Source organism: Centropristis striata, chromosome 10 (genome assembly GCF_030273125.1).
Source record: "Centropristis striata isolate RG_2023a ecotype Rhode Island chromosome 10, C.striata_1.0, whole genome shotgun sequence".
Taxonomy (NCBI): Eukaryota; Metazoa; Chordata; class Actinopteri; order Perciformes; family Serranidae; genus Centropristis; species Centropristis striata.
The window spans coordinates 36509248-36534411 of record NC_081526.1 but is presented as its reverse complement, the minus strand read 5'-3'; the positions used below and the strand labels follow the sequence as shown (position 1 = coordinate 36534411).

The following is a 25164-nucleotide window of genomic DNA, read 5'->3' as shown; positions in this document are numbered from 1 at the left end:
TAAGCACTTCTTCCCCTTTTTCAAACGTCAGCTCGCCACATCAAGGTGGTTCGGCCCTTGTACGGCACCGAGGTGTTTGAGGGAGAAACGGCTCGCTTCGAGGTGGAGCTCAGCGAGGACGACGTGCACGGCCAGTGGAGGCTGAATGGAGAACTCCTCAGTCCGTCCGCTGTATGTCTCACATTCTCTTTCATTTAGGTTAAACTCAAACGTTAGTTCAGGATCAGTGTTTCACGTGTCAGACCTGTCACGGTCGAGATGTGAAACAAGTAAATGAGCGCGGCTTTGTTCTGTCTCTTTTCTGTGAGTTCATCATGTTTTTATTGATGCTGACGTCTGTGGGTCGTCTGCAGGATGTTGAGATTGTGGAGGACGGAGCCAAACACACTCTGGTGTTGTACAACTGCAAAGTGCCACAAACTGGCGAGTTGGTGTTTACCGCCGCCAACGCCAAGTGCTCTGCTAACCTGAAAGTGAAGGGTGAGCGCTCATTCCCCACGCTGTCTTCTTCTTCTTCTGCAGAGCCTTAAAAACAAGCAACAATATAACTCCACTCTATGAATCCTGAGCACAACTGACCCGAAGTTTTGATTCCCAAACGTCCCCCTTGGTCCTGATTTTAACCTCCTCTGTCTGAACCTACAGAGCCTCCGGTCTCGTTCATTACTCCGCTGGCTGACGTGCATGTGTACGAAAAGGACGAGGCAAAGTTTGAGCTGGAAATTTCCAGAGAGCCCAAAAGCTTCCGCTGGCTGAAGGGCTCTCAAGAGTTGTCAAACGACGATAAGTTTGAACTCCTGGTGGAAGGAAACAAACACACTCTTATTGTGAAATCTGCCAGATATGAAGATGAAGGCAAATACGTGTTTGATGCTGAAGACAAAAGGACATCTGGGAAGTTGTTTATCAAAGGTAAACGGATTGGGAACAGGCAGGAACATCGCTGTCATGATGTATAAGTGTTGATATCTACCACTTTGGATTTAACTCCATATATACATATATAATTTGTGTTTGTCAGGTATTCGTCTTGAGTTTATCAAGCCGATTAAAGATGTGACAGTGAAGGAGCGTGAAACGGCAGAGTTCAGTGTTGAACTCTCTCATGAGAACATCCCAGTGGTCTGGTACAAAAACGACGTGCGCCTGCACCCGAGCAAGGTGGTGCACATGTCTGATAATGGGAAGGGCCACATGCTGGCCTTCAAGGAGGTCTCCATCGACGACACCTCCCTGATCAGAGTGGAGGCCATGAGCAAGAGCTCCGAGGCCATGCTCACCGTGCTCGGTCAGTATCAGCGGGAGCTCTGACAGCGAAGACGTGACCTCAGAGCTGGCGCCTCATTTGCATTTTTATTCCTGGTTGTTACTGATTCTGTTGGTTGTTTCTCTGCAGAGGGCGACCTGTATTTCACCGTCAAGCTGCAGAACTACACGGCCGTGGAGAAGGACGAGGTGACCCTGTCCTGTGAGCTGAGCAAGGCCGCAGGCGAGGTCAAGTGGTTCAAAGACGGGAACGAAATATTTCCCTCTAAGAACATTCTCGTCCAATCTGACGGCAAGAAGCGCACGCTGGTCATCAAGAAGGCGGCGAAGAGCCACATGGGAGCGTTCACCTGCGACTGTGGCACCGACAAAACCACAGCCGACCTGAGCATCGAAGGTAAAACCTGCTGCAGGCCGGCCCCGCCCTCAGAACCCGGATCAGACCCCGTCCACCGAAACCCCGCCTCTCTCCTCCATAACTGTTCCCTCATCCTGTCTGTCACTCATAATCCAACTCTGCATTATAAATGTATAAAGAAAACTTTATGGACTCTGAAGAAACAGCAGAGACATAAAGACAATGTTAATGTCTCTTCACTCAGACGTCCATACAAGTCTTCATATACATTAATAACCTGCATCTGGACTTTATTTTTAAACCTTTTTTTTAATTTATTTCTAATGTTTGTGACTTATCATAATCCAACCCTGAACATCTCCATTATAAATGTATAAAGAAACTAATATGAACTCTGGAGACATAAATATTATGTTAATGTCTCGTCACTCAGACGTCCATATCAGCATTCATATACATCTTATAATGTTCATATCTGCACTTGTACACTTTTTACTAACTTATTTTTATTTAAGTCATTATGAATATTTATAATAATATGGTGCAATTTCTTACCAGCAAGATCTCTATTTCCTCCAGCAAAAAAATAAAAACTTAATAATCACCAATAGTAGCAAACAAACAGGATTAAGAGCTCAAACTAGCATCTTTTCTTTCTTTCTTTCTTTTTTTATTTTTGAACAAAAGAAAGTAGTAAAAGTCAAAGTTGGTGTAAGCTTCATTCATTTGGTTTTGTTCAGTTGTCAAGAAATACATTTTGACATTTAGATTTTTCTGACCTGATTCAAATGTTTTATAAATGTCCTCATAAGCATTAATAATCCAGTTATAATGCCTTATAAGACATTTAATCTGCTGCAGAGATGTTTCATGTTGGATTATTGATGAGATTTATTCATCATCTTCTGCTTTTGCACCAACTGTAAGATGCTCTGAATGAGAGCGTCCGCTGCTTGTCCTTCCTCTTCGCTGTCCGTCCTCATCCATCATTTTGAGTTGTATTTCTCTCCGTGTCCGACGGCTCTGTCTCCTCTGGTTCCTCTGAGAGATCTCTGGCTCTTTGTTTCTCTCTAACGTCTGTTTTGACCCTTTGTAGAGCGCGACATCAAGGTGCTCCGCCCGCTCTACAGCGCCGAGGTCACCGAGCTCGAGACGGCCAAGTTTGAGACGGAGATTTCAGCGGAGGACCTGCACGCCGTCTGGAAGCTGAAGGGAGAGACGCTGCACCCGTCCGCTGTAAGATCAGACACCAATAAGAGACGTCACTATTTTTATTTACCAACTACTTTATTTATTCATTTTCTTTTTTAATACTTTATTGCAAGGCTTCTTACTTTCACAAACATAATGAGTCATTTCGTTTTCTTTTCAATATTGTACCTTGCATTTTTCCCCCCCTTTTTTTCAAGGTATATATTCACAAAGTAAATAACAAAAACATAGGGTAAACAGACAAACGTATATACATATATTTGTTCATTTTCAAAACATCCAGGTACATAACAACCCAAACAATTACCCCCTCCTTCCCACCCCCCACCCCCAAAGCAGGTTAGAGAAAAAAACAAAACAAAACAAAACAAAAAGCAGACAGAAGTAAAAAGAAAAAAGGTGAAAGCTGTACTCTGCAGTATCACTATTTTTATTTAAACCAGAAAAAATCCTTTCATTTGATTCAGGAACGCTCAGTTTAACCCCAATAAGGAGTATGAGATATTTTACTCACTGTAAGTGTTTTTAATGAAATATCATTATTATTATTATTATTTTAATTGATACTTTTTTTTTATTTATAAAAAATTTTCATTCGCCATTTTCATTTTTGCAGCACGGATTACAAAGATATTCATTTTTCAAGCAAAACAATAGGACCGGAAACAACAACAAAATAAAATAAAAAACAATAATGAAATTAAAAATATAAAATAATAATAATAATAATAAAATAATATAATAAAAATAAATAAATGAATATTAAAAGAAACAAGAAACAGACAAACAAGAAAATATCATTATTTTAAGTTAGTTTTGGTTATTTTTCCCGACTCATCACATATGATTACAACATTTCTGTTTTTGGAGTTTCAGGCTTTGATGAGTTGTTTAATTTTGGTAATTTTTAAAAGAAAAAGTGCCTTTTAAACAAAGTGCTTGGGTTCAAAGGGTTAATTCTTTATTTATTAAATAGAACTCCATAAGAAATACTGGTAACGCTTTATAATAAGGTCCTTAATAACCATAAATTAACAAGTAATAAGGCATTGTTCTCGCTTTGGATCCGGTAGTTGCAAAAAGCATAGTTAACTTATAGTTAACTTATAATAGATGAGCAATAAAGTATATTTTAATATCAATAAGCAAGCAAAATAAGATTAATAAAGGCATGGCAAAGACATAATGGGTGGGTCATGGGTGTTTGTAATGCCATTATTAACACTTATATAAGCTTATAAACACACAATAATGTTAATAAGCATCTTGTAAGGACTTACAAGGGCCTTATTACTTGTTAATTAATGGTTATTACAAGGACCTTAATATAAAGCGTTACCGAAATATTCTTTGGAGAATGAGTTTGACGGATGATTGTTTGGTTCTCAGGATGTGGAGATCAAGGAAGAGGGCCCCCGACACATCCTGATCCTTTACAACTGTAAACTGGACATGGCTGGAAGCATCGACTTCTCGGCAGCGAACGCCAAATCTACGGCTCAGCTCAGGGTCAAAGGTGACACAGACAACACTGACATCAACTGCACACAGTTTTTTGAAAACATTTGTTATTGGACATGAAAAGTCCGCCTCTTTGCAGACGACACTCTGGTTTCTGTTTGGATCACTTTACATTCACAAGAACACAGTAACCTGACTCTCCAGATTCTGGAAATAGTTTCATGTTGGTGCTGCGTCCTGATTGGTTGGCTGAAAACAAGAATCAACTTTTAGAGGCTGCTTTATAATGAACATAAACATGAGATTTTGGTTTGGATCTGAACAATTTTCGTAAGTATGTGTAATTCCAAAAACAAACTTTTGTTTTGATCTGGTTGTTATAAACTGAATTATTACTCCTCGTGTCCTTCAGAAAAACATTTAATAGATTATATGTCATGTATTATTTTTTCATCATGTTTTGAGTCTTTTCATGACATTTATTCGTTTTGTAGCAAATTGAAAAAGGACATTTGGTCTGAAATTAAAGATTAATTTCATTTTTACTGTCAATAAAAATCTGCATTTATAAACAGTGCTTAACAAATGTATTAGACCACAGCTGTCCTGAATCGACAGCATTAATAATTACCAAAATCATGTTTCATGTTTCTGTAATGTTTAATACAGCAGTATCTAGAAGCTCTTTAACGCAAATGATATTTTTTATGCTAACATATAATAATAATAATAATAATTGTTATCCATTAATTTTCAGATTTACTCTTTTACAAAAGCACATTATTATTTCTCGATCAAGAGTCAAACTATAGTTATTTACAGAAAAATTAGTTTTCGTGGTTGAATGTTCGCATGATTAATTTCCGTCTCAAATCTGGATATAAAAACAAGAATTCCTTTTGTTATCTGACAAATAATTAACAAGAACATTTTAGTTTTAAAAAGCTTTTGAAAGAGAGAGAGAGAGACTCTACCTCTCACCAGGGGAGAAATAACTATTGTCTTTAGAGTAAAGTGACTTTATCTTATCAAACAAAGATCGAGTCACTTTATTGAGCCGTTCTCAACCAACCAATGAAAGAGTTATTCTGTATATTCTGTTACCCAACGTCACCTGCAGCAAAACTAGAATTTGTGTCTTCAAGATTTGTGCCAGTAAGACATAAAACATATAACAGGAATTAAATATATTATACACTGCAACAAAACCTCCATCTGAACGAGTCATTCAGCCTCATGTGTAACGTCTAAAAACAGCCGTACGGAGAGAGAGCTGATCCCAGCTGCTTACTGGAAATAACATGTGAAGGCTCTAGAACAGAAAAGAGTTCAGCTTTGATTTAAAAGAGTTTCAGCAGACGTGAAGTTTCCTGGATTTTATTATGATATGAATGCACACAATTAAAGTGTCATTGACTGTAAAATAAATCATAAAGCCTGTAGAACGTTAAACTGAACTCCTCTAACTGGTTCAGATGCAGATTGTTGTGCAGTGTTAATAAAGTGTTAATGAGCAGCTGTCAGTCAGAGCAGATGACGGCTGTAAACGACTCTGGCTGACAGCTCGCTTGTTGAGCCTCTTTAATTCCGGCATGTGAAGAAGCTGCTGTAAATAGTTGATGCAGCTTGTTAATCCAAACTGACATCCTGGATTGGTTACATCAGAGACGCTCCGGCGTTACGACACGCTGCTCGGTGATGTGGCAGTTTTCTGCGGCGTGACGTTGGGTAACTCCGGCCGGGAGCTCCACATTCTCCTTTTCCAGGAAAATTGCAGGCGGCTGATTGACAGGAGCAGATTGAGTCCCACTGATGGGTTTGGCAGAGGTGGGCTCTCGGCCAATCGGGCACCTCGGTTATTTTAGAAGCCGCATGCCTTATCTAGAGCAGGGCCGCAGCGATTGGCAGGGGGGAGGACGCGACCCCGGCCCTCACTGGTTCCTGCCGGCCATATACATCTGACGGCAGGTCGTATGCTAATGAGCTCGGCCCCCCAGCGCAGATCCCCGGGTGCCTGTGTTCAGTTGTCCTGAGGGCTTCAACGGCCGTCAGTTCAACCACCATGAGGAGCAGCTCTGAGGAGTAGCCGCTTCACTGACGAGTTTTTGGATCTATTGACCCGTTTCAGGGTGAGGACTAATCATGTCTTCTCCTCAATCCAAAGCCCGAGTGATCGGCCTGGCCCGGCCTCTGAACGACGTCACCTTGACCGCCGGAGAGACCGCCACATTCGAGTGCGAGCTGTCCTACGAAGGCATTGCTGTCGAGTGGTTCCTGGGGGGTACCAAGCTGGAACCAAGCGACAGAGTAAGTCCAACACACTTCCTGAACCCTTCCCGCCTGTTGACATCCAGAGTCCAGAGCCCCTGGGCCCGTGTTTCCCTCTCTGTGTGTACAGCCTGTCTTCATATAAGGGCCTGCTGCTTGAGCTTCAGGATTCCAGCTGAGCATTCGATCCTGGTTTTGAGATAACGCAGGCAGGGAGACTTTTCTGCCCTGCAAGCGTTTCTGCGGGGTTATTTTTAACAGCTGCAGGAGGCCGAGCGGCCGGGCAGGTGGCAACAGGAGCAGTGTGACAGCTACAGCTTTAAAATCACACAACAGGCTGTAAATGTTTGTTTTCATGCTGAAGTCAGAGTTTGAGAGCTCACTGCAGCGAGTCCAGGCCCTGAAACGATGTCCAGTCAGATTAGTTTGATGATTGTGGGATGTAACTTTAGATCTCTGAGCTTTCTGAGGAAACATGATCTCTCCACTGGTTGTGCAAGTGTGATTTACTGCATGTTACATGCTCTTTGATTTAAAAACCCTTTGGATTGGCTGTGTGACTGTGTGAGAGCTCAAGGTTGTTTTGCTGTTGTCTTTAAATATAACATGAAGCTAAAGTGAGTAAACAAACATTTAGTGCTGATTTTAAGCTCTTTATTTTATCACACAGACTGAAACAGCTCCTGTTTACATCACACATTCATTTACTGCTTTTATCTTTGGTCAGTCTTCAGTTAAACTCATCCTAAAACCATCAAACCAGATTCACTATGTAGTAAACACAATAACGCGCTTAGAAATTAAAATGTCAGTCAAACCAACATGAAAAATACTATTATTATTACTGACAGAACAATGAAACAATCCATATGAGACATTAAATCTGCTCACCTCAAAGTTTAAACTGGAAATTCAAAGATTTAGAGGTTAATAAAGATTTGGTGCTTTAATTTTTGTTCATAAATAAAACTGAGAGAACACACAAGTTTTTTGAGCCAAAGATTTAGTTTCAGTGAGGAGAACTTCAGACACATTTCAGTGTTTTTTTTTTTTTTTTTGTATCTTTTTAGGATAAAAATAAGTAGTAAACATCACCTCCAAGAGATCAATACAACAATAAAACAGCTCAACATGTCAAACACCCAACAAACAAACAAACAAACAAACAAACAAACAAACAAACAATCACAATTGTTCAGATTCTTGTCTTGACATGGGAAACTCTGGCTCAAACTCTAAACGCACTAAATAATATCTGAAGGAGGAATTCAGTCTGTAATTGGTTTAAAACATCAAAAATCTCCCCTTATTTTAATTTGTATCAATCACAGTTGACTTTCTGCACTCAGCAGCAGAACATAAGACTCTAACAACACACACATTTTGTACCTTATTTATCACTTGAATGAATATTATCTATTTTGTAGCCGACCAGATCAAATGGTAGAATCTCTTCTTTAAAAAACAGCCACTCGTTTTCCCTGTGAGACAAAAGTAAACATAAAAATATCCAAGACAAATTAAATAGAGACAAACAAATATATAGTGCATATTAATGACAAACACCAATAAATACAAATCATTTAAATTGTTTTTCTGTAGTTATTCTTTAAAAACAACAACAGTAAAGATATCATTAGCTCCTATAAAGGATTTGAACACATGGTATCCATGTTGAAATGCTCTGTAGTGAATTATGCCCGGAGTGAAATACAGTCTGGATGTGTGGTAAAATCAGCCGTTGGGTGTCAAAGGTCGAGCTGTTTAAATTGGGGGAAGGAAAGCAGCTGCCTGCGTTCGTTTTAGCTGTCAGGACTCAGCTGACTCGCCCCGTACGTGCTGGAGACCTGAGAGCACAAAACTTCTCTCTCACTTTAACTCTGTGAACCTCTCAGACAATGTTCAGGGAGATTAAAGCAAAAATTCTGCTAGACTGTTGAAAATAATCCCCCGTAATCACTGTGTCCTCAGACATTACTCAGGAATTAAAACACACACACACACACACACACACACTGGCTGACTCTTAGTGTACACTGTGGACCTGACAGGTGGAGTTCAGGGACATAAAACCCCAAATGTCATAGACTCTGTTCTTTGAACCTGGTTGACAAAACCCAATATCTGACCTTATCTTGAAGGTAAAATCCTCAACTCCAATCCTTCAGCTGAGTCTGTTGAACCTGACAGGTAGTACTCAGGCCAGTAAAACCCTCTGTGCTGAGTGGTGAATCTAATAACTGGCTGTATCCCAAAGCCAAGGATCCTTCCTTGGTAGGGCAGGTTAAACTCATTGTTTTTTATTACCTTACAGGCAGTACTGAGGGCAGGTTGAATCATTGTTTTTTTTAATAACCTTACAGACAGTACTGAGGGCAGGTTAAACTCATTGTTCTTTATAACCTTCCAGACAGTACTGAGGGCATGTTGAATCATTTCTTTAAATTGAACCTGACAGACTTTCCTCAGGGCAGGTATAACCCTCTGTGTGTTGGACAGGTGGTGCTGAAGGCGGAGGATAAAGTCCACAGTCTGACTCTGAGGGACGTCCAGCTGAGTGAAGCCGGACAAGTTAAACTCACCGCCAAGGACTTCCAGACGGATGCCAACCTCATCGTTAAAGGTAACCTCGCCGCCGTGATGTAGGAGCGTTCTCCAGCACGTGGCGGTACCTGGTGACATCACTGCAGGTGAAACACATCTGAAACTGAGACGATAGCAAAACACTTTAAAGTTACCCTTACATCAGCAGATTTCCAATGGAACTTCTGCACTGGGTTTTGTCCATGAACAAATAAAAAAAACACGGTAACGCTTTATAATAAGGTCCTTAATAACCATTAATTAACAAGTAATAAGGCATTGTTCTCGCTTTAGATCCGGTAGTTGCAAAAAGCATAGTTAACTTATAGTTAACTTATAATAGATGAGCAATAAAGTATATTTTAATATCAATAAGCAAACAAAATAAGATTAATAAAGGCATGGCAAAGACATAATGGGTGGGTCATGGGTGTTTGTAATGCCATTATTAACACTTATATAAGCTTATAAACACACAATAATGTTAATAAGCATCTTGTAAGGACTTACAAGGGCCTTATTACTTGTTAATTAATGGTTATTACAAGGACCTTAATATAAAGCGTTACCAAAAACTCTATGACGTATACTTCACAAAAACTTCCATTAGAAACCTGCTATTTTAAGAGTTACATTACGAAAATGAAAAGTGTTTTGTTTCCCTCAGAAGTGTTGCAGCTGTAGCCGGTATATGTAGCTTTAGAATGTGTTTGAGATGTGAGAAAGTCAAACACTTTAACCATTTTTACGTTCACGTGGCGCACAGATTATATTCTCTAAACTTGATCTTTCCAGACTCTGTCCTGTACTGTAGACAACTAACCTGTGTTCTTATGTGCGTTCAGAACCGCCCGTGGAGTTCACAAAGCCTCTGCAGGACCAGACAGTGGAAGAGGAAGCGACCGCCACGCTAGAGTGTGAAGTTTCCAGAGAGAACGCAGAAGTACGATGGTTCCGGGACGGACAGGACATCCGCAAGACCAAGAAGTACGAGATGATCATCGACGGCCGCAAGAGAGCGCTGCTCATCCACGACTGCACCATGGACGACTCTAGAACCTACGCCTGCGACGCCAAAGACTTCAAAACCTCCTGCTTCCTCAATGTGGAACGTGAGTACCACTGAGGCACAGAACACGTTTATAGAGAACCTTTATTAGAGTTAAGAGAACCCTGTCGGTATCAAGGCACCCCTCAGAAATATAAAGGAACCTCTTTAGGAACCCTTTACAAGACTAAAGAAGCCATTCCAAATTTAAAGAAACTTTGATAAGAGTTAAGGAACCCTGTTAGTACCAAGGCACCCCACAGAAATATGAAGGAACCTCTTTAGGAAACCTTAATAAGACAAAAAATAAAATAAAATAAAAATAAAGAAGCCGCTTAAAATGTAAAGAAACTTTGATAAGAGTTAAGGAACCTTGTCAGTACCAAGGCACCCCTCAGAAATATTAAGGAACCTCTGTAAAACTTTAGGAACCCTTTATAAGATTAAAGAAGCCACTTACGATTTATAGAACCTTTGTAAGAGTCAAGGAACCCTGTCAGTATCAAGGGACCCCACAGAAATGTCAAGGGACTTCTATAGAACTTTAGGGACTCTTTACAAGACTAAAGTAACTACTTACAATTTGAAGAACCTTTGTAAGAGTCAAGGAACCCTGTTAGTATCAAGGCACCCCTCAGAAATATTAAGGAACCTCTTTAGGAACCTTTTTCAAAAATAAAGAAGCCACTTAAAATGTAAAGAAACTTTGAGTTAAGGAACCCTGTCAGTATCAAGGCACCACACAGAAATATAAAAAAGGAACGTCTGTAGAACTTTAGGAACCCTTTATAAGACTAAAGAAGCCACTTAAAGATTCTTTAATTAACTTAATTACCCCCTTTAAAATGTAAAGAACTCTTTATAAGAGTCAAGGAACCCTATCAGTTCCAAGGGACTTCTCAGAAATATTGACGAACCTCTTTAGGCCCTTTTTACGATTAAAAAAAACAACCAAAAGTTAAGGAACTCTCATCAGAAGGAAGTAACTTTTTATAAGAGTTAAGGAACCCTATCAGCACCAAGAGAGCCCTCAGAAATATTAAGTTCTCTACCTCTATAGAATGTTAGGAACCCATTGCTAGACTAAAGGAACCTCATGAAATGTAAAAAAGACCTATGAGATCTGCTGAAGAGTGATTGTGACCTGTTTTATGTCTGCAGCTCCACATATCGAGTTCTCTAAGCCGCTCCATGATGTCGAGGTCAAAGAGAAGGAATCTGCCAGGTTTGAATGTGAAGTTTCCAGAGAGGACGTCAAGGTGAGTTCATAAAGAATAAATAAGAATAAGAATAAAAGGTTAACCCGTTATCGGGCGAAGAACCGTATTTGGTAACTTCAGCGGATATCCAAAATAAAAAATAAAAATATTCCAAGAAAAAAGTTGCATATTTACTAGATTAAAGTGACAAATCTACAAGAAAAAAAGTTGCAGATTTAGAGATTTAAAGTGGCAAATCTGCGTGAAAAAAGTCACAGATTTACGAGAAAAAAGCTTTTTTCTCGCAGAATCACCACTTTAAATCTCAGAAATCTGCACATTCTTTCTCGTAGATTTGCCACTTTAATCTTGTAAACTTTTTTCTCAAAATATTATTTTCGTATGTTTTTTTTACACATTCTGGCTGTATGTAATATCCTCCAATATTCTCTAGGGTTGAAATTTGGAATTTGCAGGTATTTCAATGAGTGTCCTATTAAGGGTTAAACTTTTAGAAGAACCCTCTCTGAGCTCTCCTGCCGTCTCACAGGTCCGCTGGTTTAAAGATGGAAGTGAAATCAGAAAGGGAAAGAAGTACGAAATTATCGCTCAAGGTCGCCAACACATCCTCATCGTCCACAAGTCGGTGTTTGATGACGAGGCGGAATACGAATGTGACGCAAAGACCTCCAAGTCCTCCGGCATGCTCACTGTTGTCGGTAAGGTCTTCTTCTTCTTCTGATTATTATAAAAAAACACATGAAGTGCATAACGACAGTATGTAATGAACCAGACTGTTTGTTAAATAATCTCTGACGCTGTCTGTTGTCTCTGCAGAGGAGGAGACCAGGTTCAGTAAGAACTTGTCCAACGTGGAGGGAACAGAGACGGACAGCGTGAAGCTGATCTGTGAGGTGTCCAAACCCAGCGCTGACGTGAGGTGGTACAAAGGAGACGAGGAGCTGCCCGAGGGCGGCCGCTACGAGCACATTGTGGACGGGAAGAGGAGGATCCTCCTCATCCAGGACCTGAAGATGGCCGACGTCGGAGAGTACAACTGCAGGCTGAGTCCCAGCATCAAGACCTCCGGAAACCTCAAGATTAACGGTAAAAAAAACATTGAAACACTGAGACAACACATAATGAAAGTGTGAAACTAGATTTTCATAAAATCCCTTAAGAGTATCAAGGCACCCCTCAGAAATATTGAGGAACCTCTCTAGAACGTTAGGAACAAAGGAAACCGCTAAAGAAGAAAAGGAGCACTTTGTTTAAGTTAAAGATCCTTTAACCCTTTATCAGGCAAAGAACTATATTTGGTAACTTCTGGTAATATTTCGAGGAAAAAGTAACAGATTTACTAGATTAAAGTGGCAAATCTACAAGAAAAAAAGTAGCAGATTTAAGAGATTTAAAATGTTGCATTAAAGAACATGCAAATTAGTTAATTTCGATCAGCTGACTTAGAGCAAATGAACCAAGCTGCAGTAACGTACTTTGGTCAGAAGATGGCAGTGTAATAGGCTAATCTGTCAGAAAACAGAATAGAGATTGAGCAAGAGAGAAGAAAAAAATGTTTTAAAAAGTAGGTTGTTAATCGGACCAATTAGAGAAAGTATGCCTTCAGGAATTCAATTGGGAAACATTTAACGCAGTCATGTACATTAACTTTTTTTCGAAAAAGGCAAAAACCACTTCTAACAAGCGTACAAATTTTTATGTGCATTTTCCAGGACTTACAAGGACCTTAATATAAAGCGTTACCAAAATTTTAAATCCCTGAAACCCACTGACCTGCGATCCTCCTCTTCCTGTTTCAGAGCTTGCCGCGGAGTTCATCTCCCGGCCGCAGAGCCAGGAGGTGGTGGAGGGCGAGAAGGCAGAGTTCACCTGCTCCGTCTCCAAGGAAACCTTCCAGGTGAAATGGCTGAAGGACGACAAAGAGCTGGAGGAGGGAGACAAATACCAGATGGTCAGCGACGGCAAGAGACGCACGCTGGTCATCAAGAACAGCGAGCTGAAAGACGAGGGCGGATACGTGGTGTTGATCGGAACCACCAGAGCCAGCGCCGACCTCACGGTGCTTGGTAAGGCCGGCATGTTTATTAGGGCCCGAGCAGGCAACGACCGGCTTATTTTTTTGTTTTTTATTTGGTTTTGCTCCATACTGATGTCTGAGATGTTTTTCTTCCTGCAGAGAAACTGAAGGTCATCACGCCACTGAAGGACACGGAGGCCAAAGAGGGACAGGAAGTGGTCCTGAACTGCGAGGTGAACACAGAGGGAGCGAAGGCCAAGTGGCTGAAGAACGAGGAGACGATATTCGAGAGCAGCAAGTACGTGATGGTCCAGAGGGACAACGTCTTCTCCCTGAGGATCAGAGACGCTCAGAAGGGAGATGAATCCAACTACAACATCAACCTGACCAACCAGAGAGGAGAGCACGCCAAGAGCTCCTGTAACCTCACCGTCAAAGGTCAGAGACACAACAAACCTCACAACTGTTTGCTCTGCTGACTGCTGGGACTCATTTCTAGCCTGGCTAACACCAGACTAATCACAAATGAGATCTAGTGTGGAAACCAGCCGTTCATTTCTCCGTAGAGGAGGCGTGGTTTACGATCCTCCAGAGCCGTTTATTGGGCGCTTAGAATGTCTATCAAAAGCGTCTGTAGGTAGCTCTTTTTTCCCCCAGATTCACCACTTTAACCCTTAATAGGGCACTCATTGAAATACTTGCAAATTTCCAAATTTCCACCCTAGAGAATATTGGAGGATATTACATACTGCCAGAATGTGTAAAAAAAAACATACGAAAATAACATTTTGAGAAAAAAATTGACGAGATTAAATCGGCAAATCTACGAGAAAAAAATGCACAGATTTATGAGATTTAAAGTGGTGAATCTGGGAGAAAAAAGTTGCTTTTTTCTCATAAATCTGCGACTTTTTTCGCTCAGATTTGCCACTTTAAATCTCTTAAATCTGCGACTTTTTTTCTTGTAGATTTGCCACTTTAATCTAGTAAATTTGCAACTTTTTTCTCGAAATATTACCTGGCTCTAACTACCAAATATAGTTCTTTGCCTGATAAAGGGTTAATTTCTTCATTTATTGTTTTTATAATGCTAAAGCCTTTTCTCTGTTGTTGTTGTTGTTGTTGTTGTTGTTTTGTTTGTGTAATGAACTGCTGATGTTTGTGCTCTGCAGAGGAGAGTCTGAGGATTGTGGTTCCTCTGGAGGACATCGACACTCAGGAGAAGAAGACCGTCAGCTTCTCCTGCAAGGTGAACCGACCCAACGCCACTCTGAAGTGGATGAAGGGCGGCGAGGAGATCGCCTTCAGCAAACGCATCGTGTACAGAGTGGACAAAGAGAAACACACTCTGACCATCAAAGACTGCACGCTGGCCGACGAGGGCGAGTACACCGCCGTGGCCGCCGACAACAAGTCTGTGGCCGAGCTGATCATCAGCGAGGCGCCCACCGACTTCAGCATGCACCTGAAGGACCAGACCATCATCGAGTTCGAGGACGCAGAGTTCACCTGCAAGCTGACCAAAGAGAAGGCCGAGGCCAAGTGGTACAGGAACGGACGCGAGATTAGAGAAGGACCCAGGTATTTATTTTGGTAACGCTTTAAAATAAGGTCCTTAATAACCATTAATTAACAAGTAATAAGGCATTGTTCTCGCTTTAGATCCGGTAGTTGCAAAAAGCATAGTTAACTTATAGTTAACTTATAATAGATGAGCAATAAAGTATATTTTAATATCAATAAGCAAACAAAATAAGATTAATAAAGGCATGGCAAAGACATAATGGGTGGGTTATGGGTGTTTGTAATGCCATTATTAACACTTATATAAGCTTATAAACACACAATAATGTTAATAAGCATCTTGTAAGGACTTACAAGGGCCTCATTACTTGTTAATTAATGGTTATTACAAGGACCTTAATATAAAGCGTTACCTTTTTTTTAATAATGGGACACTCCAACGCTTCCAGCTTTTATTTTATGTCCAAGTTAACTACCAGCTGAATTCACCTATTGTTGAAATTTTAAATTACCTTTTATAGAACTTTAGGAACCCTTTACAAGACTAAAGAAGCCACTTAAAATTTAAATAACCCTTATAGGAGTTAAGGAACCCTATCAGTTACCAAGGGCCCTCTCAGAAATATTGAGGAACCCCTTCAAGAACCCTTATACGTTTAAAAAAGACAATTAAGAGTAGAGGAACTCTCCTTAGCTACCACCCTAATTCACTCATTGTTTATGTTCCAGATACACATTTGAAAAAGAGGGGAAGATGTGCACGCTGCGTATCAAAGAGTGCCGACCTGATGACGAGTGTGAGTACGCCTGTGGAGTGGACGAGAAGAGATCCAGAGCCAGACTCTTCGTTGAAGGTCAGATTCTACTTATTGTTATATTATATTATTATTATATTATTGATCACTCAATGTTGGTTTCACTGTGTTTTTTTTGGATGATTTCAACCATATAAAACATATGAGTGAAGAACATTTAAACAAAAAATGACAAAACATAAATGACCTGTGATCCTCCTCTTTCTGTAATAAACAATAATACAGAAAACAAAGATAAAAATATTTTGTTGTTAATATTTTATTTTAAATATTCTCTCATTAGCTGGATGTTTCATGTTTTTTTCCACATTTTCACGTTTTTTAACTGAATACTCTGATTCCCACTTTTCTTTTATTTATTAAGTTTGATTTTTTGTTTCTTTCTTCTAACTTCTTTTAACTTTTTCAGTATTAACTAGTTTTGTTTTGTTTTGTTTTAAGCGCCTTGGAGATTTCTTGTGATTTTTCTGTGTCTTCATGTATCCAAAGTTTTTAAGTTGTTAAACATGAATGTCCTCGTGCCGCGCAGAGACCCCGGTGGAGATTGTCAGGCCGCCACAGAACGTGTTCGAGCCTCCGGGCTCGGACGTCGTGTTCGAGGTGGAGCTCAACAAGGACAGACAGGAAGTGAAGTGGCTGAGGAACAACATGACCGTCGTTCAGGGAGACAAGTTCCAGATGATGAGCGAGGGTAAAATCCACAGACTGCAGGTCTGCGAGATCCGACCCCGAGACCAGGGAGAGTACCGAGTCCTCGTCAAGGACAAAGACGCCAAGGCCAAGCTGGAGCTGGCAGGTGAGAGATCTGAACACTGGACTGGTTTAAAGTGATGAAAAGTTCTCAAAGTCTAATTTAAAGGTTGATAAGTACTGAGTTGAACATATTCTGCTCATTTTCAGGTTCTTACTTGTATTTTGGGTTTCCGGTAGATCTCATTTACCTGCTTTAATGTGACCTTATTGTTGTTGTTGTCCTCCTCCAGCTGTGCCTCAGATAAAGACCACAGACCAAACTTACATCACAGACGCCAGGAAGCCCATCACCATGGCGGTGCCCTACAGCGCCTACCCACAGGCCGAGGCTGACTGGCTGTACAACAGCCTGAGTCTGCCCAAAGACAATGTCTACACGTCCGCAGACCGCACAGAGTACCGGCTCAAGGACCCGCTGAAGTCCGACGAGGGCCGCTACAAGATCATCATCAAGAACAAACACGGAGAGGGCGAAGCCTTCATCAACCTGGAGGTCATCGGTGAGTTCTCTCAGCTGTTGTAAAACTCTCACGTTAGAAGAAGAAGATTACTTTATTAATCCCACAATGGGGAAATTCAACCTCTGCATTTACTGGGCACTTCAGTCCCAGACCTGTTGTCCGCGACCCCCGCTCACTGAACAGAATCTCACACGCACAGTTCAGATCACCCAGAAAAGACACAAATTGACCAAAAAAAGACACAAAATGACCAAAAAAAGACACAAATTGACCAGAAAATTATCAAAAAAAGACCCAAAATGACCAAAAAAGACACAAAATGATTTTTTTTAAAAAGACATTAAATGACCAAAAAGACTAAAACACACTAACACAGTGGAGACAGAGCCGACTTCCAAAATGATTTGGCGACCCCCAGAAATCATCTCGCGACCCCAATTGGGGTCCTGACCCCAAGGTTGAGAACAGCTGCTCTAGGCGACTTTTCTGAAAATAAATGTGACTCTGCGTCCTTTTTTCGCTAGACGTCCCCGGACCCGTGAAGAACCTGCAGGTGGTCGACACCGCCGACGGCGAGGTCAGCCTGGCGTGGGAGGAGCCCGAGAGCGATGGCGGTGCAAAGGTCACCGGCTACGTGGTGGAGAGACGCGACGTGAAGCGCAAGACCTGGACGCTCGCCACAGACCACGCCGAGAGTCCAGAGTATACGGTGACCGGCCTCCAGAAGGACTCCTTCTACCTGTTCAGAGTCTGTGCCAGGAACAGGGTCGGCAGCGGCCCCAACGTGGAGACCGACAAAGCCGTACAGGCCAAGAACAAGTTTGGTAAGAAATACTTCCTCTGCTAAACTTTTGCTTATTGATTTTAGACTTTTAACATGTGATGAATACTTTAAAAAAATCTAAATGATAAATGAAACAATGCCATAATTAAATTAAATAAAGAAAAAAGAAAATACATTTCATTATTAATTTCTCTGATAGACAGTGTACACACTTTGGAAATACAAAAATTATTGATGTTACTAAGAAAAATAATAATAAAATATGAACAATAAAAAAACATTTCATATGTAACTAAATGATTAAACTTAAATTAACTTTTTGGTACAAAAAGAAAACCCAAAACTTAATAATAATCATAATAATAATAATAATAATAATAATAATAATAAAATAAAATACAGCAAAAGTAAAGCCCACATAAAGAGTATTTCCTGCAGTATTATTTATTTTTTATTGATATTTTTATAATAAATATAATTTAGTTGACATGAGCTCATAGACCAAATTAATCAATTCCAAATATTTTATTTATACATTTTTACTTTTGAATATTATTCATTGTCTATTTGATCTTTTTAGTTTTTCTTAGACCAGCTTTTATATGTTGCAGTGATAAAAGAAAAGAAAAAAGGAGGATTAAAAAAAACTGAACATAAGTGGTCCAAGAATTGATCCTTGAGGTACACCAAATTTGATTTGAGCATTATTAATATAAGAGGTTTACCATTTGGATTTGAGCAGTTATTGGAATACAAACATTAATATTAATATAAGATCAGGTCAGGTCAGTTCCATCAGCACCACCCTGCTACACACATGACACTGGGAATAAATACATTATATTTGTTAATAACCTCCCAGAATGATGCTGTTTACTGAACTGTTCTCTGAATATTTCCAGACGTTCCCGAGGCTCCTCTGAACGTCATCGTTGGAGACGTCTCGAAGTTCGGCTGCACCGTCTCCTGGGAGCCTCCCGAGTCGGACGGCGGCTCTCCCATCACCTCTTACATCATCGAGCTGCGCGACAGGACGTCGGTGAAGTGGACGCCCGTCCAGATTACCAAAGCCGGCGAGCTCAGTGCCATTGTCAACGACGTCATTGAGAACAAAGAGTACATCTTCAGAGTCAAAGCCCAGAACAAAGCTGGCGAGGGAAAGCCCAGCGCGGCCACCAAGCCCGTCAAGATCATGGACCCCATCGGTGAGTCGGGATTCATCACACTTTGTTGTTCTTTGAGGTAAAATCTTAATTTACTTCAAAGGCTGTTCCATAACAGATGATCATTCCTGTGCTTCTTGTGTCCGTCCCTGCAGAGCCACCCAGTCCTCCCCAGAACCTGGTCTGGCAGGACCAGAACAAGAGCTCGGTGCAGCTCTCCTGGGAGACTCCTCTGAGGAACGGAGGCAGCATGATCACTGGTTACATCATCGAACGCTGCGAGGAAGGCACCGACAAGTGGCTCCGCTGCAACGCCCGCCTCTGCCCAGACCTCTTCTACAAGGTGAACCCTGCTTTCTTTCTGATATGAGATATGTTGGAGGTTTGAAACTGATTAGAAAAAAACCCTGAATGCCTTGAATGCTTCAGAGGTGAACATTTCCAACAACTGTTCCAAAGTAAAAGCCTCCTTCTGCTTCACAGAAAAAAAAGCTCTCTGGCAGCTGCTTTAATGGTTTCAAAATAAGAGCCTCTATTGCTGTTTCACAGTAAAATCCAACAATGTATTAATAAGTATTTCAGCAGCAGTTTCAAAGTGAAAGTCTTCCACCTGATTTTTAAAAGTAAACGTCTTCTAGTATCTGCTTCACAGTGCAATTATTTTAGCAGCTGCTTTAAATTGTATGCCCACCAGCAGTAGCTTCAAAATAAAAGCAGTTCTTTCACAGAAAAAAGCCCTCTGGCAGCTGCTTTAATGGTTTCAGTGGTTTCAAAATAAGAGCCTCTGTTTTTTTAATGGCTGCTTCACAGTGAAAGCCCTCAAACAATTGTTTCCAAGTGAAATTGTTTCAGTATTAAAATATTTCAGCAGCAGTTTCAAAGTAAAAGCCCTCCATCTGCTTTTTTAAAGTAAAAGTCTTCTAGTATCTGCTTCACAGCACAATTATTCTAGCAGCTGCTTTAAATTGTATTGCCCACTAGCAGTAGTTTCAAGATAAAAGCTATCTAGGTTCTTTTTCACAGTAAAAGTCTTCTGTAAATGTAACTAACTGTAACTCTTTCCTTCAGGTTTCTGGTTTGAAATATGGAGCCAAGTACAACTACAAAGTGTTTGCTGAAAATGCTGCCGGAATCTCTGAGCCATCAAACATCATCGGCCCTCTGCTGGCCGACGACCTGCACGGTGAGACAGACCCTCTCTAATACACTGCAAAAAAGCCAACTTGTATTTTTTGTAATAGTTCTTCTAACTCTTATTTCTTTGTTGTGAAATGCGGGAAATCTGTGAAATTCGGTCATTAGCAAAAGCTAGCGGCTAACTGATGCTAGCGGCGCCGCTTGTTACAACTACAAGAGTAGCCATTAGCATCAATGCTAACTCAAAATTGTGGTCGCAACATTAGCTGACATTTCATAGCGGCGTTACAATCGTGCCAATTCAGCACATTGCAGAAGTTAGCAGAAGTAAGGATTAAAAGTTATTACAATGTAAAATTATCAGTTAGTACAACTTGACAAAAATCTGAATTCAGAGTTGTGCAAACTCAAAAACAAAACTTAAAATATTTAGTTTAATTGTCCAACTTAAAATTTTATCGAAGTTTGTTGCCTTGAAATTTTGAGTTCACCCAACTTTTCTTTTTTTACAGTGTATGATTGATTAATAATGTTGTCAATTAACACTGTTGTCAACTTAAGTAAGAACTTTGAAACCAGTCGGCTTACATAAAAATGTAGTAAAGCACACTTGTTTTAATTCCTCTTCCGTGTTTTAATTCCTCTCCGTTCCCTCTCCAGTGGGTCCGACCTTCGACCTGAGCGCCTTCAAGGATGGCCTGGAGGTGATCGTCCCTCAGCCTCTCACCATCAGAGTCCCCATCACCGGATACCCGACCCCCGTCGCCAAGTGGACCTTTGGAGAGAAGGTGCTGTCCACCGATGACGAGCGTGTGACCATGACCACCAGGTCCACCTTCACGGAGCTGATCGTCACACCAAGCGTCCGCCCCGACAAAGGCACCTACACCCTGCAGCTGGAGAACGACGTCACGTCCGTCAGCGGAGACATCGAAGTCAATGTCATCGGTACGCCTTCAAAAACTGCTTTTCTTTCAGATTTACTGAGTTTACATTAGAAATATTGGTAACGCTTATATTAAGGTCCTTGTAATAACCATTAATTAACAAGTAATAAGGTATTGTTCTCGCTTTAGATCCCTTTAGCTGCAAAAAGCATAGTTAACTGTGAACAAGTGCATAGTTAACTTATAATAGATGAGCAATAAAGTATATTTTAATATCAATAAGCAAACAAAAGATTAATAAAGGCATGGCAGAGACATAATGGGTGGGTTATGGGTGTTTGTAATGCTATTATGAACAATTATAAGATACTCATGAGGCTTTTATTAATGTTCTTATTATAAATCTCTTATAGCCTGCTATTAGCTGTATTATAATGCCATTATTAACACTTATATAGGCTTATAAACACACAATAATGTTAATAAGCATCTTGTAAGGACTTACAAGGGCCTTATTACTTGTTAATTAATGGTTATTACAAGGACCTTAATATAAAGCGTTACCCAAGTGACTACAGTTTGAGGGTGAAGCTTGAGAGGACAACATTAAGTTAGTTGCTCATGCTATCGCTAAATAATATTTGTTTAAATCGAATTATTTCTCTGTTTGTGTTCTCCAGCGGCGCCCAGTGCCCCGAAGGACTTCAAGGTCCTGGAGGTGACGCGACAGCACGTCCACCTGAGCTGGGAGGCTCCAGAGCACGACGGAGGAAGTCCTCTGACAGGCTACCAGGTGGAAAAACGGGACGTGACCCGCAAGACCTGGGTCAAGGTAAGACATCTGGACTCCACGGTGTGATTATTATGCTCACATTCTAACCATTATAAGGACTTTTAAGCAAGTCTAAAAAAAAGATGATTCCAGGAGAGTAATAAACCCTGATATTATTAGAAAATATTTTAAGTAGCCATTTATTTATTTTTATACTTATTTATTACATCACATGTCCTTGTTCTTGTTTTTGTCCTTCTTGAGCTCGGTATTTTTTAAAATGTTTTTACTCATGTTGTTTTGTGTTATGATTGTCATAACTATGCACCTTATGCAGTGGCACTTTCAATTTCATGTATAGTGAACTATATGATGACAATAAATACAATTTGATTAATTGATTTTGATTTTTGAAAATGAACAAATGATTAAGTACACAAAATAAACTTAATTAAAATGCTGTTCACGTCTTAATTTCACTCTCTCTCTCTCTCTCTCTCTCTCTCTCTCTCTCTCTCTCTCTCTCTCTCAGGTGATCACAGGTATCCAGGATCAGGAGTTCACAGTCACAGACGTGGTTGAAGGAAAGGAGTATCTGTTCAGAGTCACCGCCTGTAACAAGTGTGGACCCGGAGAGCCGGCGTACATCGACGAGCCCGTCAACGTCTCCTCTCCTGCCAGTGAGTCAAATTAAGAAGTACTAGTTTATGGTCTGTTTGGTGTCTTGGCCCCCCAGTTAACCCCTCTAACCCCTCTGTCTCGCTTCTCTGCAGCCATCCCCGACCCTCCAGAGAACCTGAGATGGAGAGACAAGTCTGCCAGCGGCATCTTCCTGACCTGGGAGCCGCCCAGGTACGACGGCGGCAGCAGCCTCCGAGGCTACAACGTGGAGCGCTGCCAGAGAGGAGCCGATAAGTGGGAGCCCTGCGGGGACATGGTGCCTGAGCTGAAGTGCCAGGTGACCGGTCTGATCGAGGGCCAGTGGTACGCTTACAGAGTCCGAGCCCTGAACCGACTCGGTGCCAGCCGCCCCTGCAAGGCCACCGACGAGATCCAGGCTGTCGATCCTAAAGGTACCAAGAAATACTTTTACTCTTTGCTTTAATCACGTTCAGAAGGTATGGTAGGGTGAAAAGGAATAGTAATTATGATTTAAAACCTTTTCGGAAGGATGTTTTTCTTCATCTCGAAAATATATATATTATATTTGAGCTAAGTCCAAATTCTCTTGAAGTGGAAGGGTTCGTAAGAAACACAAAACAGAAGCAAAAAAAACAGCAAATTTACCTCCAGATTGCAGCCATCAGGCAGAATCAAGAACAATATAGCAGCAAGTGGAAATTTGTCAGCTTTTAGATGTTTCTTGTTTAATGACCAAGAAGCAAAACTGATGATTTTCTCTAAAATAATTCATCATGTTCTTGCCTGTATGTTGATGGTCTGTTCATGTATAAGAATATTCAGTGTTTCTGTATTTTTAGCTGTTTGTTAAAATTTGGCTTGTTTTTGATTGTTGCTTCTGAAAATAGGAATTTGAGAAAATTTAGAAAAGTTTAGAATTTAGAATTTAGAGTTTTAGAATTTAGAATTTAGAAAACATTTTTAGAACACAAGTCCATCAGAGCAAAGAAGGGGGGAAAAAGAGTAATTAAAAACTCTTAGCCAAGTCAAACCTAACTGTGAAAAAACAAACTTGATTGTTATTCTGCCAACTCAAGGTCAGTGATTGCCACTTTTTGTGCTTGAGTAGTCGGTCGAATTGGCAACCCACAAACACTCAGAAAGAAGAAAACCAGTAGTTCCTTTTTTACCAATCTCCCTGTTAATTATTCTCTTAACTGACCTCATCTTTATTTACCTTGCAGTGGCTCCAGAGATCCAGTTGGACGCCAAGCTGCTGGCCGGTCTGACCGCCAAGGCCGGCAGCAAGATTGAACTCTCTGCCGAGGTGACGGGTAAACCCGAGCCCAAGGTGAAATGGACCAAGGCCGACCTAGTCCTCAAACCTGACGACAGGGTGTCCATCGACACCATCCCAGGACACTCCACCGTCACCGTCGCCAAGACCAAGAGAGACGACAGCTCCACCTACATCATCGAGGCCACCAACAGCAGCGGCCGTGCCACCGCCACCGTCGACGTCAACATCCTTGGTAAGAACCGCCAACAACGGAGAGTAAAAGATGTTTTCACTCTCTCAGATTCTGTTGAATTCAATCAAACCCTCCTCACACAGATAAACCTGGTGCTCCGGCTGCCTTCGACATCTCTGAGATCACCAATGAGACCTGCTTCCTGGCCTGGAATCCTCCACGCGATGACGGCGGCTCCAAGGTCACCAACTACATCGTTGAGCGGCGCGGCGCCGAGAGCGAGATCTGGCACCGCCTGTCCTCCACCGTGAAACTGACCACCTACAAAGCTGTTGGCCTGGTCAAGTTCAAGGAGTACATCTTCAGAGTCTTCGCAGAGAACCAGTTTGGTATCGGCCCGCCGGCTGAGCACCCGTCCATCATCGCCAGATACCCCTTCGGTACTTCTTTTATTTCTACAAAGCTTTGGTCTATTTGTGATCTGTTCAGACTTTTTTTTAATGACTCAGTTCAGAACATTGACTGTAAAAATAAAGTGTCTGTAGTCACCTTGAGGTTCCTATATTGAAGCCGTTTTGGTATTTTACAGCCAGAAGTGAACACATTTGGATGAGAGGGTATTAATTGGGATGCAAAATTTGGCTTGCAAGAAACATTTCCGTCCGTAAAATATTGACAGACACCTCTTCGATAGATCTTATTTGGACAGGACATTTGGGACAGGACCTGAACCAATCAGAAATGGTTGTCTTTCCCGAGCATCCAGTGCAGCTGGTGGAGTCGCCCCCTGCTGGTCATCAGAAAGAATGCTATAATATTTCCGACATTCACTCCGTTCCTCTCGTCTTGTCCTCAGACACTCCTGGAGCTCCTTACAAGCTGGAGGGTTCAGACATTGCCAAGGACTCTCTGACCCTAGCCTGGTACGAGCCAGATGAGGATGGAGGTAGCCCCATCACAGGATACTGGGTGGAGAGATACGAACCCGACCACGACAAGTGGATCAGATGCAACAAGCTGCCCATCAAAGACACAAACTACAGGTGAGTCCGCCTGTTCTCCTGTCCGACAGTTTCACACTGTGCTTCTTTGTTAGATTCCCTCGTGTTGATGCAATGTGTTTTTCCTCTGCAGAGTCAAAGGTCTTCCCACCAGGAAGAAGTACAAGTTCAGAGTCCTGGCTGAGAATCTGGCCGGAACTGGAAAACCCAGCAAGGAGACAGACCCGATCCTCGTCAAGGATCCTATTGGTACAGAAACATTTACCTTGCCTTTATAGTTAAAGTGTATGAACATTGAAAAACATTTCTGAGCATTTTAAAGCATGGTGGTCTAACTCTTC

The 25164-nt window shown here is 41.2% G+C and overlaps 1 protein-coding gene across 1 annotated transcript in view; it reads left to right on the top strand.

Moving 5' to 3' along the window:
- ttn.2 (titin, tandem duplicate 2) overlaps positions 1–25164 on the top strand; it is a 219891-nt gene that overhangs the window by 109843 nt on the left and 84884 nt on the right. The window contains exons 110-140 of the mRNA XM_059342393.1: positions 32–171; positions 354–480; positions 646–912; positions 1022–1288; positions 1397–1663; positions 2721–2860; positions 4226–4352; positions 6462–6604; positions 9065–9188; positions 9994–10260; positions 11358–11455; positions 11946–12114; positions 12233–12502; positions 13216–13482; positions 13593–13871; positions 14606–15014; positions 15687–15811; positions 16302–16568; positions 16756–17025; positions 17511–17810; positions 18673–18975; positions 19089–19276; positions 20002–20116; positions 20731–21018; positions 21638–21789; positions 22262–22409; positions 22503–22802; positions 23595–23882; positions 23966–24262; positions 24679–24865; positions 24957–25072. Coding sequence (XP_059198376.1) covers positions 32–171; positions 354–480; positions 646–912; positions 1022–1288; positions 1397–1663; positions 2721–2860; positions 4226–4352; positions 6462–6604; positions 9065–9188; positions 9994–10260; positions 11358–11455; positions 11946–12114; positions 12233–12502; positions 13216–13482; positions 13593–13871; positions 14606–15014; positions 15687–15811; positions 16302–16568; positions 16756–17025; positions 17511–17810; positions 18673–18975; positions 19089–19276; positions 20002–20116; positions 20731–21018; positions 21638–21789; positions 22262–22409; positions 22503–22802; positions 23595–23882; positions 23966–24262; positions 24679–24865; positions 24957–25072 — 6705 coding nt within the window. The remainder of the gene's footprint in view (positions 1–31; positions 172–353; positions 481–645; positions 913–1021; positions 1289–1396; positions 1664–2720; positions 2861–4225; positions 4353–6461; positions 6605–9064; positions 9189–9993; positions 10261–11357; positions 11456–11945; positions 12115–12232; positions 12503–13215; positions 13483–13592; positions 13872–14605; positions 15015–15686; positions 15812–16301; positions 16569–16755; positions 17026–17510; positions 17811–18672; positions 18976–19088; positions 19277–20001; positions 20117–20730; positions 21019–21637; positions 21790–22261; positions 22410–22502; positions 22803–23594; positions 23883–23965; positions 24263–24678; positions 24866–24956; positions 25073–25164) is intronic.